At 34.8% G+C, this 15,259-nt stretch overlaps 1 protein-coding gene across 1 annotated transcript in view; it reads right to left on the bottom strand.

Moving 5' to 3' along the window:
* The window catches only part of ENPP3 (ectonucleotide pyrophosphatase/phosphodiesterase 3), a 75,271-nt gene that overhangs the window by 9,591 nt on the left and 50,421 nt on the right, over window positions 1–15,259 (bottom strand). The window contains exons 17-22 of the mRNA XM_025042377.1: window positions 14,126–14,192; window positions 11,920–12,007; window positions 10,425–10,603; window positions 8,566–8,617; window positions 7,373–7,527; window positions 561–696 (exon numbers count right to left, since the gene is read on the bottom strand). Of these exons, the coding sequence (XP_024898145.1) occupies window positions 561–696; window positions 7,373–7,527; window positions 8,566–8,617; window positions 10,425–10,603; window positions 11,920–12,007; window positions 14,126–14,192 (677 nt within the window). The remainder of the gene's footprint in view (window positions 1–560; window positions 697–7,372; window positions 7,528–8,565; window positions 8,618–10,424; window positions 10,604–11,919; window positions 12,008–14,125; window positions 14,193–15,259) is intronic.

The following is a 15,259-nucleotide window of genomic DNA, read 5'->3' as shown; positions in this document are numbered from 1 at the left end:
ATGGGGAAGAGATATGAGTTTTAGAAAAATTGAACTGGTTTTTGCATGTTCCCAAGAGAGATGCTTTCTTAAAAAAAAAAAACAAACAAACAAAAAAACAAAACCTTAAAGTTCATTCAGCTGCTTAATCTAAAATTTAAAAATTTTGATTATATAGCATGAGTGAGAGGCTTGAGCTCCAGCCTGATTTCTTTCCACAGGAGCAGCTGCATGCTTGATGCAGGCCTTAGCTTGGGCTGTAGCCAGAAAAAAAAGAATGTTTTTTAGACACTTGTATCCCTTTCCAAATAATCTGTTTTAAAATTAAACTTAAACTTGCCAAACTTTCTGAACATCTGGGCCAGATTAGAGCTGATGTGTGGTTCCCGCTGCAAAATTTATTAGTCTTTATTATAGCTGTTGTACTGCATCGGGCCAGCCCACAACCACTGGAAGCCTCCTGGGCAGCTAGTTTAGCCCAAGCAGATAGTTTCGCTGGGGAGTATATGTTTAAGGCACATGCCCACATCCAGCTGATGAGGGCTTTCTAAGCTGCTGCTCTAAAAAAGAGTTATACTAACCAGGAGGATAGAGGAAGCCGTGGGTGATATTCTTGTGTGCTAAATAGAAGGAACATTTTTGGCTCTCAGAAGGAGCAACCCTGACATCAGCCCGCAGACAGTCTGGGACAGTGGGAGGAAGAGGCGATGTGTCTCCCTGTTGAAAGAAAGAAAAGAAAAAAAAAAAAAATTACGCCCACAGTTGTGGCTCACCCATCACCTTATATGGTTTGTAACTTCCCTAGAATGTTTTTCATTTAACCTTTTCCTATTTTCTTAGTGAATCAGTTCTACGCAAGCAACAAAAATGGATGTCTTCAGCAATGTTTTCTTCTGTGGTTCCCTTCTGGTTAGGGACACCAGGAGGGCAAATCAAATACACCTTGGAAAGAAAAACTTGCAGGATAAAACCTGAAATGAGAGCAGAGGACTAATGGGAGCTACTGCTAAAAACCAAAATCCTTTCAGGATTTAACTTTTACGCAGCGATAGATGTTGTATTAACAAATAAAAATAGAAAATAAAATATAAACTTTTTTTTTAAATACATTGTACAAATGATAGTATTCTTCAGTTCAGCAAGAACGTCTAATGAACCTAAGATTAATTTTAAAAAGCCATAGTTGTCTAAACTTACTGTTTTAGGGATTTTAATAAATCTGTAGCTATGCTTTATCATGAAATACAGGAATTCTTAAAATAATTTTCTTTGTAACTCTATTTAAAAATTAATAACATAATTTATTCACTAGTAGACATCCTATAAATATGCTGCCTAATCCCACTATTTAAGGTAATATAGTATTACATTATCTTCAAATTTTGATTAGCATATAATTATAAGTAAATATTTAGCTATTCACTTAATTTTTTCAGAGATTTTGATTTATATGCCCTCTACTGCCCGCAATGTATATATTTCTTAACAATTTTTTATAACATAAAATGAAAGATTAAATCAAGATGTCCTCTCTCTGTTCACTGCATTGTGCTAAAAGCAAAAATTAGTTATGGCATCTAAAATGTATATGGTAATCATTTTATCAAGTCATCACATTGTACACCATAAACTTACACAATGTTATATGTCAATTATATCTCAATAAAGCTGGGGAAAATAAATAAAACGTACAGGATCAATTTCCAAAGGAAAAGGCAACATACTGTGTGCTATAGTCGTAGACAAGAGGGTACAAAGATGAGGTATAGAATAAGTAGGAGATGAAGATGAGGGAAGCCTGGAGAGAGCCAAACAGAGAATAGACCCCTTAACGTACTGTAACACTACAGTTGGAAAACTCTGTACAGAATTTGAATAGGCCTCTCAACTTGATTGAACACACTTATCTCTGCTCCTTTCTAAAATCCCATTAAAATGGCAGTTATGATAAAGATACATAAGGGAGGATAAGAAATTTTCAGAAGTTGAAATCAAATAAATATATTTGTTTACTATTTTAACCCAGCTTAGTAGACCAGTAAACACTGAAAACCAAAAGCCTATGGTTGGGGAAAGCACAAACAAGCTGATTCCTACTGCAGAACCACAAGGTAGAACCTGATGTTTCTTAAAGACAGGCAATGTGTGTAGGGACAGAAATAAGATAGATCGAAGGTTTGTAAAACAGGCTAAACAGAATCTTTACTCACTGGAGAGGTTGAACCAGAGGGATGATCAGAATAAAGGACACAAGACACCCCAGAAAGCAGGTGCCCATGTTGGAAGCAATGGAATTAAATAAAAATCTATATACTGAATGGTAAAATTCCCCCCAGTCTCGTCACCCCCATATAGTCTGCCAATCTTATACACTGGATCAGATTAAAAGTGACCTTTTTTGGAAAACCAGCCTGAAAGGACAACTATAGGATACTTACAACTGAGAATCCCCAACACAACGGCTGATTCTCATTCTGATCAACCTAAGCAAAGCGTGTCAGCTGGCAAGCCCCAGCCATGTTGCTTAGTGCCTCACCATTAAAATATGAGATGACAGCAAAGGACTACCAGATATTTTGTGGGGATGAGATAAGAAACCAAAAAGAAAAAAAGACAATGCAGAGAACAGAAGAAAACTCTCAGAATGATCAGAGTTAATATAGCATCCACATAGAAAGAAAAGAAAGCAATAGGATTTTAAATTATGACAATAGAAATAAAATGTTCAATAAAATATATAAGGTGAAGTTGTAGCTATCTCTCAAAACGTTGAATTAAAGACAAGAAATGGAAGAAAGTATGGAACACATGAAAACATTAGAATATTCATCTAGGAAGTCTAACGTCCTATTAATTTTGAAAAAATATATATATTTCTAAAATTCTAAAGCTAAACCATCATTTCAGCATATAGACTAAATAAGAACCTTGTGAGACACATTAAGTCTCAGAAATGTATCTTCCCTTCATCCTTTATCAGGCTTTCTCAAGCTCCTGAGGGATACAGACCACCAAAATAAATAGTAAACCTAGAAATATGAAGGTATCTGTGTTAGAGGCAGGAGATTAGTTTTCACCATTTATTTCACTTTCTTGGTGTCAGACACTGGAAAGCTAAAAATATTTGTTTATATCTTTTTAAAAATCTGTCTTAGTACATAGTTCTGAATGAGCAGATTTCTCCACTTGGCATAAGGGGGAACGTAAAGATGTTGTAAAATGAGAGAACAAAGAATATTGATCGCTGGTGGAGTCAGCCTCATAGACCTCCAGAACATTGTGAGTTGATGTTTCCTATCACACAACTTTATCATTTTACTCTAAAATTCACATTTAGTTTCACTTGAAGAAATGTATAGTACATAAAGGTAGCCATGGATATATTTTTCATAAGAAAAATGAAATGGCTGTATTCAGCAGTTAAAATTATAAAAATGTTAGAGAGGGAAGTTTATTATGATTTTTAATGAGATTGCAGCTGTGGAAGTTGTGCTCAGGCAGTTTAGTTGAGCAAAGGGGCAGAAGGCTTTAGACTAGGGAAAATGGACTAGGATGGTTTTAGCAGAAAGTACTAAAAAAAGGTTGTGCATTTTCTGCTAACTGAAAATCTTGTTCCTTATATACCAAATTTGAACCCTCAAATGTAATAGGTGCATCAAGATTGAGAAGGCAGGATGTGGCCTCTTTTACAAAAGAGAGATTATGTAATAGGCAGCCCTCTAGAAGGTCGGAGGGGAGGTCTGGTCACATCATTTCTGGGTCTTGGGCTCCTGAGTGAAAGCAGAGTGAACCACTCCTTCCTCAACCTCCTACCCCGCCCCATGCACACATATAAACAGCTTCAATCCTGCCATCTTTTCAGAGTTCCTTAGAGTTTTTTAAGCCAGGGAATAGTCAGGAAAACAATAAATAGAACTTAAACAATCAAGTAAAATTTGAACTCTCTAGTTCTCAAAATTCTTCAAGAGAAGTAGCTGATGAGCATAGATAGGAAAGGGAGATGCTTTCATTTCCAGTCTGACAAGAAGATAAAATAAAACCTGAACAGGGGATGAAATTATTTCTATTGAAGTTATAACCTCTATTTACCTGTAGATGAAATATAAAAGCTAAAATTTGTTGATTTGTAGATTAGATAGTTATGATCTTGCCTGACGGTAAGGATAATAACTATATACATTTTAAGTTATTTTTCTGGTCATGTGACTTTTCTACAGGGAAATGTATTTCTTCTAGTTCAAAAAAAATGTTTGAAGTACACAGTAATGCTCCAGTTTTTAAAGACTCACAAAACATGATTAGGTCACACTTTATAATATCGGACCTAACAAGCTTTAGAAACTTTTTGTTGCTATTTAAAAATGCAATTATATGGGTGATATATACATAATGCACTAGATTTTCTTCTCTAAAAAAGTTCTTTGACTTCTTATTAAATTTATAAAGTATATATTCTAAATAATCATAATTCTTGCTCTTTGCAATTGTTCACCTAGCAACAGAAAAAAAATAGTTCACGTCTTCCAACAGAGTAGGCTTAGAAGCAAAACCCATATAGAGACTGATCAAACAACCGTTTTGAAGCAGTTGTTGTAGGACCATGATTTCAAATCACAACTACTTCCCCCAGGGCTCTTCTGAGATAACAATGGCAACAAAAATTAGAAAACCCACCAAAACCACAGGAAAAAATTGCCCCATAAAACTTAAAGATACAAGCCAATTGGGCCCATGTCCTAAAAAGTGCTTATTTAAAGTCTGATTTTTCAAACACAGAGCTGATTTACAACAGTTTTATGTGAATCTCAAAACATCCTTGTATGTAATTTTCTTGAACCACAACATACTAACAGAGTAATTTCTGAATTAGAAAGCAGAAAATTGCTAGAATTCCATCCTGTCACATGGAGGGAGAAGTACACAAGTAGTTCTGTGGGATCAGTGAAAGGACAGGAACTTTTGGTAACAAAGAAGCTAGTTTTAAAACAATAACAAAAAAGAATTGTACTAAACTCCTAGTCTGAACCCACTTAAAATCTTTCCGCCTTGAGTTTCCGCTAAAGCTCATAGAAATTCAGGAATGCAAGACTGCAGGGGAAAGCATTAAAAACATAAACATTCCACACAATCCCTGGTACCTGGACTTTTCAAAAATAGAGAATTGAATAATAAGACTGGCCTTGAATATACTGACACTCTCAAAACAAAAACAAATTTAAGTAATTTTAAGGAATAAATAACTTCATATTGTGGTTTCATAGTGTGTTTCACATACATTGAGGAAAATCACAAACAATTGAATATTTTGCACACTAAGAAGGCGATGTCGCTACTGTATAGGAGGAAGAAATTTTCCTCTAGTTTTCTTTTTGCTAGTCTAATAATTAAATCTACCTGAGACAGATTAATGAGAAAAAATTACCAAATTTAATTACATACGTTATGAGAACTTCGCATACATGAGAAAGTCAGAGACCCCCATATAGATGAGAGGTTCAAAGACAGACCGGGAGAGTGAGGTACTCATGGCACTCTGAAGCACCTTGGGGCTTCACAGGGGATGAAGGTCGTTTAAAGGACCATAAGAATAGCAGATGTTCAGTAATTAGAAGTTTGCCCTGCTCTATAAGTAGGTCACAAAAAGTTATTTCTGGTGATAACTCTTATTATGGGCAAGGCCCCTAATTTAAATTCTTTAAGGGAGAGGTTAGAGTTTCTCATAAGCCTGCAAGGTCTCTATTGCCTTAAGCTCAAAATAATTCACATGCCAAAGTGGCCCGTCTCAGGGAGGCCTGTTCTGAACCCTTTAACCATTAACCATACATGTGAACTCAGGTAACTGTAAAATATATGCCCACATTGGGAATCAACATTAGTGCTCCCCTACCACTGACCACCATTTAACCATGGTCAGCAGCAGACTTGGCTTTCAGAACACACAAAGTTTAATTAGCAGTGAGACAATACACTTATATTTCTCCAAATATCTCAAATTGGAACAAGAAATTGAAATAAACCAGATACAAGCAATCACTTCCTTTCCCTAAAAATGGTGGAACATCTGCACTCAGCAAGAACAGTAATAAGTTGAGGTTTGTCATCAGAATCTTTGGATCCAAAATACTAAGATTTCTTCTATAAAAACAGCTTCCTGATTATTTCTTTACTCTTTTGGTTGAAAGTACTGCTTTGTCTTTAAGAACGGTTATGATTAATTGATACAATGCTTTCATTCTGAAAGCATTTACTGGGCAGCTCTAATGTGCTAAGGATACATTAAATAAAACCATCCCTGCCCTGAAGGAATGTTGGAACAAATTTTTGGCAGACTTTGCTTTTGTTTTAATTTACATTTCTCTGATTGTTAATGAGGTTTAGTTGCTTGGCTCATATCTTTTGCTCATTTATTAACTAAGATGTTTGTCATTCTCTTGCTTATTGGTAGAAATTTATTAGCTATTCTAGATCCTAATTACTATTCTGGATCCTCATCAATTGTTTCCTATATGCAATGAAAATATATTATCCCATCCATAACTTTGTCTTGTCATCACGTGTTAATATTTATATAGTCAAATTAATCAATCTTCTCTTTATTTTTTGTTGTTGTCATTATTCTTGTGTCCTAAGAAATCTTTCTCTATCTCAAGGTTATAAAGATATGCACAAAGGAAAATATAGATTTTCTGTTTACACCGAGGTCTATAAATCTACTAGCAATTTAATTCTGGTGTGAGGTAGACATTCAATATTTTCTTTCTTAAGGTAGCGAAATGTCCCTTGTCATTTTTTGAAAAGGAGTTTGCCAGCTAGTGAAGAGGACAGAGGATTTAAGCAACTGGATTCTCAACCTCAGTCTGGAGAGACCTGTGACATAGCACACCTATACGTGTAAGTCTTCCATGACCTATTAGAGTGTTAGATCCTTCAGGGAAGAATTACATTTTATTCACATTGTGGTCCTTATGCCTGCTATAGCACACAGCACATAGTAAAGTATTTGTTAAATAATCAAATAAATACAAGGGTCTTTATAATCTAGTTACCATTACCTTCTAAGTACGCACCCCATATACTTAGAATATACCAAATGAATAATGTGCCTCTGTACTTCCTGTTCCTTCTCTTTGAAATCTTCTTTCCCACCTACCTTACCAATTGGCCAACTGGCCTGTAAACAATTTTTTGCAGGCAAAACACAATGTGTTCCTCTCTTCTACCCACATAACACCTATAAATATCTTTAAGCAATGCTTGGAACATTGTCTTATAAGACACAGGCCAGTGAACTTCCTTTGGGATCTCTACTGAAAATCAAAACTCAACTCTTAGAATTAATAGAGAACTACAGTTGTTTTCCAGCCTGCATAGATCAATCGACATAGAAATTTACCGGTTTGGGGACTGTGTATGAGCTCCACATGGGCATCCTGATAGCTTTTCCAAATCCACTGACATATTCTCTGTGATAAAGGAGACAGTGTTCTTTGTTCTCCTGCATAACCCTGGGCCTTCCAAAAGGCAAATTTAGTTTCTCTGTTGCTGTGACTAAAATTTAAAACAAAACAAAACATAAAATAAAAACATTTGTGAAATTAAGTGCTTCTATGCATAATAACTACAATTCTCTGATGGCTTATTATGTGCCAATTAACACCAACCCTGTGAGGTAGGTATTATTCCATTCTACAGATTACAAAACAAAGACTTAGATAAGTAATTTAGCCAAGAGCTAACAGCTCACAGCACTTATTTGAAGAGATAAAACCTCAAAATCAAAAGTACATACTTTATAACAAAGAGGATCTACTTTAATAATTGTCATAGGAAAGATAGTGGAATTTTATAATAGGTATGTCCTAATGTACTATTGCAATCTAAAAATCCACCAATTACTGATTTAAAAAACCTGCAAGATATTTGTGCCATGGAATAACACTCAGCAGATTATAAGAATATCAAAAACTGCACACTTACTAAACTCTTACTGTGTGCCAGGCACTATTCTAAATGCACACATACATTAACTCATTAATTTTCATAATAACTCTATAGAGTAGGCATCCCTATTTTACACATGAATACTTAATGTTTAATACAAGAATACTTAAAAAAATGATAGGTAATAATAATATTGCCTGGCACTATTCTAAATTCTTTCTATAGGTTAACTCTTTTAATCTTTACAACTATATGAGGTGGATACCATTATTATAGTTGAGGAGACAGAGGCACAGAGAGGTGAAATGATTTGGTCCAGGTTCTGCAGCCAAGAAACAGTGGAGGTAATACTCAAACCCAAGCAGTTTGTTCTGTTCACATCTAAGAAAGGGAAGAGGAGACTATATGTAAAGCATAACCATTTCATGGAATCTGTTATGCTCTGTTCCTGGAACCATTGTAACAACCCCAATGCTTGCTATGGTTGTTATTAGTTCTGGGTTGTTGTTGTTTTTAGATCCTTACATTGGCAATAAAATTTTTATGTCCAAAAGCCCCTGTGAACCTCTTTCGAAGGATTCCAAAAAGGCAATATTGTGTTTTGTGTAGGTCTAAACATCAAAGACATGTTTTCTATTGACTTACTTTCATCTTGAGTGAGATTTAGCATTTGATTCACCTGTTCTTCAGAAGCATTCTGCAAGATAATGTGGAATGGGAAGATGATCAAGATTATTTCTGTAGTAATCACATGAACGTTTTACCACTAAACAAAGGAGCCAGATTGATTTGAATTTAGATTCCAATTCTGCCATTTACTCCGAAATTTAGTATAGTATTCTTTGGAATACTTTTCTGTGAGAGTTTGCAACGATAATGGATAATGGAGTAAAGCATTCTGGCCACAGTTGGAATCATTGGGATAACAACATCCTAGGGCTTCTCAAACTTTAATCCGCATATAACTCACTTGAAGGTCTTGTTAAAATGAAGATTCTGATACATTAAGCCTGAGCTCAGTGGGGCCTGAGGTTCTGGATCTCTAATTGGCTTGCAAGTGATGCAGATGCTGATCCTGGGACCACACTTTGAGTAGCAAAGGGCATTCTTCACAGAGAAGAACTTGGCATTGCCAACAGGAAGACCAACCTCCTGTAACCTCGGCAATTTACTTTGATTTCTGAGCCCCCTTTAACTCTAAATTGGGGACTAAAGCACCTGCTTTGTGATGTTTATTATTATTATTAATTATTATTATTATTATTTTAAGTGGCAGTTCCATTGAGATTATCTGTAGCAGTAGGTAGGAAACCCACACTCCCACTCTGATCTTTCGTGTGGATTTGATTTTTATTGGGAGGCTTGACTGAGTGGACTTTTGTTCCTTAAAGCCTCTTTTGTGTGCTTATTTATTTATGGATTTATTTATATGTGATATAATATTATTTTGAGGATTAGAGAATGTAAAGTCTTTGCTGGCTCCTGGCCCTAAGGAATAATTCTTAGCTGAGGCAGCAGGCAATTTATTTAGCTCTACAACCACATTTTGAACTTGCACCAAATGCCCCTTGATACTAGTTTTAGCTTGACAGACACCTGGCAGCTGGGCTCCAGTTCCATTCCGTGCTCTACTCATTGCTCTAATTCTCACAGGTGGGCTTGGTCTTTGCATTCTGAGCAACTGTTCTGACTCCTTGCCTTTGGAGGGCCTCTCCTCATACTGGAATCTCACCTTGTTTAAAGTCTCCAAGGATCTGAAGTCCTGCTCCTGAACTTGGCAGGTCACCTGACTCAGTAAAAAGACCTTCCCAAAGCCTCCAAGAGGTGCCCAAAGGGGATCCTTCACTGCTACCCAAAGGAACACTTTCTTTTTTGAATGCTAGCCTTCTTGTTGAGTAAACTACACAGCACCTTCCCTATGGGTGTGCCTAACAGTAGATCACAATCCCTGCACTGTCATAATTATTTCTGCTCTAAATAACCAAGCATGACCATCTGATTCTTAAAATGTAAGAGGGATGGTTTAGAAGGGAAATGGGGAGGGGGCGAATGTAGATAAAGGGGGTCAAATATATGGTGACAAAAGGAAACTTAACTTTGAGTGGTGAACACACAATGCAATATACATATGACATATTATTGAACTGTGCACTTAAAATCTGCATAATTTTATTAACTAATGTGACCCCAATAAATTTAATTTAAAAAGAAGGCTGTCCTCAAAAAGAAAAAAAAAAAAAAAAAGAGCTCTAAGATTCTATTGTTTTGAATGCCGACAGCTCAAAAGAGATTAACAATTTCCAAATAGTACTTTCCAGTTTACAAAGCACATTCACATAATTAATCTTACAATATATCTCTCATTTCCAGATAAGGTTCAGAGAAATCACATATATTTACATAGTAAATATTCAAGCTAGAATGCAAACCTAGTTGTCTGCTACCCTGATCATAGCTTAGCTTATCCCTTTACATTCTCATAGATATATGAAGTTATTACTTACATATTTTAGCATAGGGCATGAACAATCTAGAGTATCTGTGGGCAATGGACTAGTAAAGCCACAAACTGAAAACTTGGACACTTCCTCTGCATGAGACGGCTCATAAAAAGGCACCTTCAGAAGATGGTTTAAACTACCATGGGTACCATTGTTTGGTGCTGGTTGAATGTGTAGAAGATCTGTTTCAAAAAATAAGTTCAAAGTAGACTTAAATTGGAAGGCAACAACACCTATGTAAGAAATAGGAGAATGAACATCTACTGTTCACTTTAATAAATTCTGCTGTGATGCAGGCTCATACTGCATAAGCTATCTGGTTTACGGACTTTCTTCCCTTAGAGTTTCTATCACCTAGTCTTTCAAGAGAATAGAAACAGTGATTATAGATGAGTTGCAGGAAATTTCAGGAACTATTTGTTTCTCCAAAGAAAAACATCATCGCTTAAATGATCACTTTGTTCCTTAAGCATATCATGGTTTTCTAGCATAGAAAGCTATACTTCTGGTAAACATAAGTTTACAGAAGTCAGAAGTTAAATATTCTTACTTGTATTTACTTAATTATATGAAAATTCTCTAGGGAGATACTTTTAAAAATTAAAAGAGTAACTTTTGTTTAATATTTAGAAAACTTTTCCTAATTTTTTTTATAAAAACAAAACACAAATATTTTATAAACATAGGCTTTTAAGTGGCTCCTGCTGAGCACCACCAAATAGCTCTCTCCTAGAGCTGGAATCCTACCTGGTTCCTTCTAAGCCTCCCCGCAAAGAGAACCAAAAATTCAGCATGGGAACCAAAAACGTAAGTTGTTAAAGCAACTAGACATTATTTTTAAATGGATACTCTTTGCTCTCTAAGTCATATCCAAGTACCATAAGCCTTTGACAAGATTAAGAATCACAACTGTGAATATACTATGTCTGATTTCCTAAAACTAAAGGTGAAATTACAACTTACTCATTGCCTTGCCTAGATAAGTGACTTGTTAATACGAATATCTAAGGTAAGCATATAGGCAGAAAGATAGGTTAGATTCCGCAAAACTCTCTTTTAGGTTTTTTTAACATTAAAGGTAATAAAAAATGTCTATCCAAATAGGACATTCTTACTATCCTTTTATGCCAGAAGCTTTCTCTCTGTAATTATTACAACAAAATACTTATGTTTTTAGGTGTATTTTTTTCTTTCAAAAGTTGGAAGTGTGACTTAATTTACCTAAGTTTTATTAAATTCAATTTTTGTATAGTAACTAACACAAAAGCTGGTCTCCTGAGAGCTAATGTTTAGCATTACTAGAAAAAAAAAAAAAAAAGAATTCATTCTTATAGCTGAATAACTCTCAATAACAAATAATTCTTTATCATATTTTCTACTTTCTGTCTTACTAGTAAAGAGTCTCCACCTCTGGTATTCAATGAATCACCAATTTTGAAATACATATTTTAAAAATTTTATCCATATTTTGCTGTTGAATTTATATAGATATACTTACCACATATTAGGTTATAGACTTCAATATTGTCAAATGGTTCAACTTCAGTCTTCTCTTTAAAACTGGGTCCATGTGCCAAAAAGAGAGCCTAGGTGACGATAATCTTATGATTACTAGATGCCATCTAAACTCAAAAACAGATATTGGAAGGGACACAATTTTCTTTCTGTAATAACTCTCCTATTTATATTTAGGCCTCTGAAAGGATTTCTTTTCAGATTTGAAGATGAGTTTTACATTATTTCCACCTGTGATGTTGTACCAGTCTCAATCAGATATAATCCATACTGTGTTTATTTTTTCTAAATCTACGTGCTTCTACAGCATCTTATATGTCAAAGGACTAAGAGAATACAGGAAACACTGGACAACCAAAGTCAGCACGATTCTACAATATCTGGACAATATAAATTAGAAATTCACCATTATATATTCTTTTCACATTTCTTTCATATCATTGCTCAAATATGTTAATACATGACCAAAAATATCGAAGTTACTGAGCATTAAAGTTTTGCACAACTCATACGAACCCACCGATTTTTCAAATATATCTCCTCTTTACTTTTTTTAGGATGAAAAGGCCTAAATATTTGAATTTATATTTAATTATTTGATGTTAATTTAATTATACTATTTATAACATCTAATTGTTTTAGATTACAAATACCTAAAAGAAAAGTATCAGGTACAAATAAATAATTCTTTCTGGTCGCAGAGGGATATATATACATTTCTTTTCCCCAAAAAATAATCAGCAAAAAATTGGAGGCATAGGTTTTCCTTACAGTAATTACTTAATTATCAAATAGTACCCTAATTAACAGAGATTTTTAAAAAGTATTTACAAAGACATGTAACTAACTCATCATTACAATGTTAAGAGTCAGTATATTCATAGACTAACACATTTTTCTCTATTTGGAATGGAGTGTGTGTGTGCATGTGTATGTGTGTGTGTGTGTGTGTGTGTGTGTGTGTGTGTGTGTGTTTTAGAAATATCACCTTGAAGGCAGTACAGATGATGGGTCTGTGGGGGTGACAAGACAATGAGCAGGGCGAGTCACACTGAGCCTATTGTAGTTGTCCAGGAGTAGGAGGGTAGAAATATTTAAAAGGTTGAATCAAAAAGGCTTGTGATTGCTTAGATGTGGCCAGAAAAGAAAGGGAGGAAATGAAACAATACTTAGGTTTATTTGTTGGGCAACTGGGTACATAGTGGCACTGTTACAGAGAGAGAATGCAGACTTAGAAGTGTGTGTGTGTGTTATGTGCGGGTATGTATTACAAATTAAACTAGATCAATCAGGTTGCAAACATCATTAAGCTGTATGTACGGGAGAATATTGGTTACACTTTAACCATGGACTCCTCCAAATAGTTTCTTTCCTGGGCTTCCAGAACACCCCACTCTCCCAATTTGTTTCTTTTCTCACTGGCTCTACTTTTAGGTCTCTTTGCTATTAACTCCTTTTCTCCCAACCTCTTCAAGTAGAAGTGCTTAGGGCTCAGTACTTGGTCCTCCTCTCTACCTATACTCAGTCCCTGAGGATTTTATCTAGTCATTTATCTTTTAAATAATTTATATACCTTAAACTCTATTGTTTATCTCCCAGTACACTCTCTCTTTAATTGCTTATATAACATCTCTACTTACATGTCTAATAAATATTTTGAACTTAACATGTCCAACTGAGCTCTCACTCCTTCCCCTCCGTTAAGCTGCAGTCACAGTTGAACAGCCTTTCAACAGCCAACGAAGGCTCAAACCACCTCCCAACACATCATGCACACTCCCACCTCAGTGCCTTTGCACTGGCTGTTTCTTCTGCCTGGGACACTTGCCCCTCAATGAAAGTTATTTCTTTCACCTTTTAAGTCTTTGCTTAAATGTCAGCTGAATGAATCTTACCCTCTCCGCCTTATTTAAAGATTCATACTGTTTGCATGGCACCACAAAACATCCCCAATTTTCATCTACTCTGCTTTACTTTTTCTTTATTTCCCATAGTATAGCACTTACCTGTAACATACCAAATAATATATTCCTTTATTATTCCAATTGTTCATAATCCCCTGTTAGAATGAAAGCTTCATGAGAGCAGGGATCTTTATCTGTTTTGTTTACAGATATATTCAAGAACATTACCTATCACAAAATAGGTGCTTTATAAATATTTGTTTAAAGAAAAAAGCAGTAACTTACCTCCATGGCCTTAAACTTATTGTCAAAACCATGGGTGCCTCCTCCACAGGATGAACTTGATTTACTCCTATAAAGAAATAATATTATTATACTCTGATCAATCTATTGATATGAGATCTTATGGCAAACAGGGTTTTAGTAGATTTTTATGCAGCTTTTGCTTTACGTAAGGTTTTCTGTCAACAACAGGATAAATGTAGTTATTTTCAAGCTCAAATTCGCAACCACAAAGGAACAAACAAAATGGTAGAAGAGAAGGAAGGAGAATTTCACAGTCTGCAAATAGAATTCCAAAGCCTTTGGCTCTTAGACATTGACGAAAGGATATTAACAAAGGCATAGATTTAAAAAAATCACTTTCATGTTTACCTGCACCCTTACACATTAATGTCTGTATGATTAAGAACAGTTTGATTAATATGTTACTTTGAGCATTTCAGCGCTTTAGAATTAAATTTTTGAATCTGGGAAAAAATATTGATTCCTATTTTACAGCAGAGAAAATAATATAAAAGTGTGAATAAAGACTACTCAGGGTAAGTTGATTATGACACTTGGTAACAAGAAGCCAGTATATTCTGTAAACTCAGAGTTTATTTTTAATTTATGAAATTTTCTACCATAGTCTGTTGTTCTATTAGTTGAATGACTTTTCAAATCTAATTAATTTGTCTTTTGACTACTTTTTCATATTTTAATCTATGAATTGAGCAGTATCAGTAATTTTATATGTAGTTGGGTTTTATAGTTGAAAATAAAATAGCAATAAATGAACCTTGATTTTTTTTTAAGCGACAATGTTATACTGGTTTAAATTAGGTCTCTAAAGTGAAAAAAGGACTCCTATTTCCAAAGGTTGGCCTTGTAAGATGTCTCTTGCCTTCTACTCCCCAAGGGGCAAACACACACACACACACACACACACACACACACACTTTTCTTTGTCTTTAAATTTGATTACCCTAAGGTGCCGGTTCATGTCCTTTTCTTAGTTAATTCCCATAAAATTATAGGTAAAAGTTGTTTAAAAAATATTTTTATTCTTATTGCATAGATATTTGGTTCCCTAAATTTATTAGAACTATTTGATTATATATAATTGTTTTAAATTCTGTATGAAAAGCTAGAGTATTC

The sequence above is a fragment of the Pteropus alecto genome, unplaced genomic scaffold (assembly GCF_000325575.1).
Source record: "Pteropus alecto unplaced genomic scaffold, ASM32557v1 scaffold79, whole genome shotgun sequence".
Taxonomy (NCBI): domain Eukaryota; kingdom Metazoa; phylum Chordata; class Mammalia; order Chiroptera; family Pteropodidae; genus Pteropus; species Pteropus alecto.
This window is presented reverse-complemented; position numbering and strand designations above follow the sequence as displayed.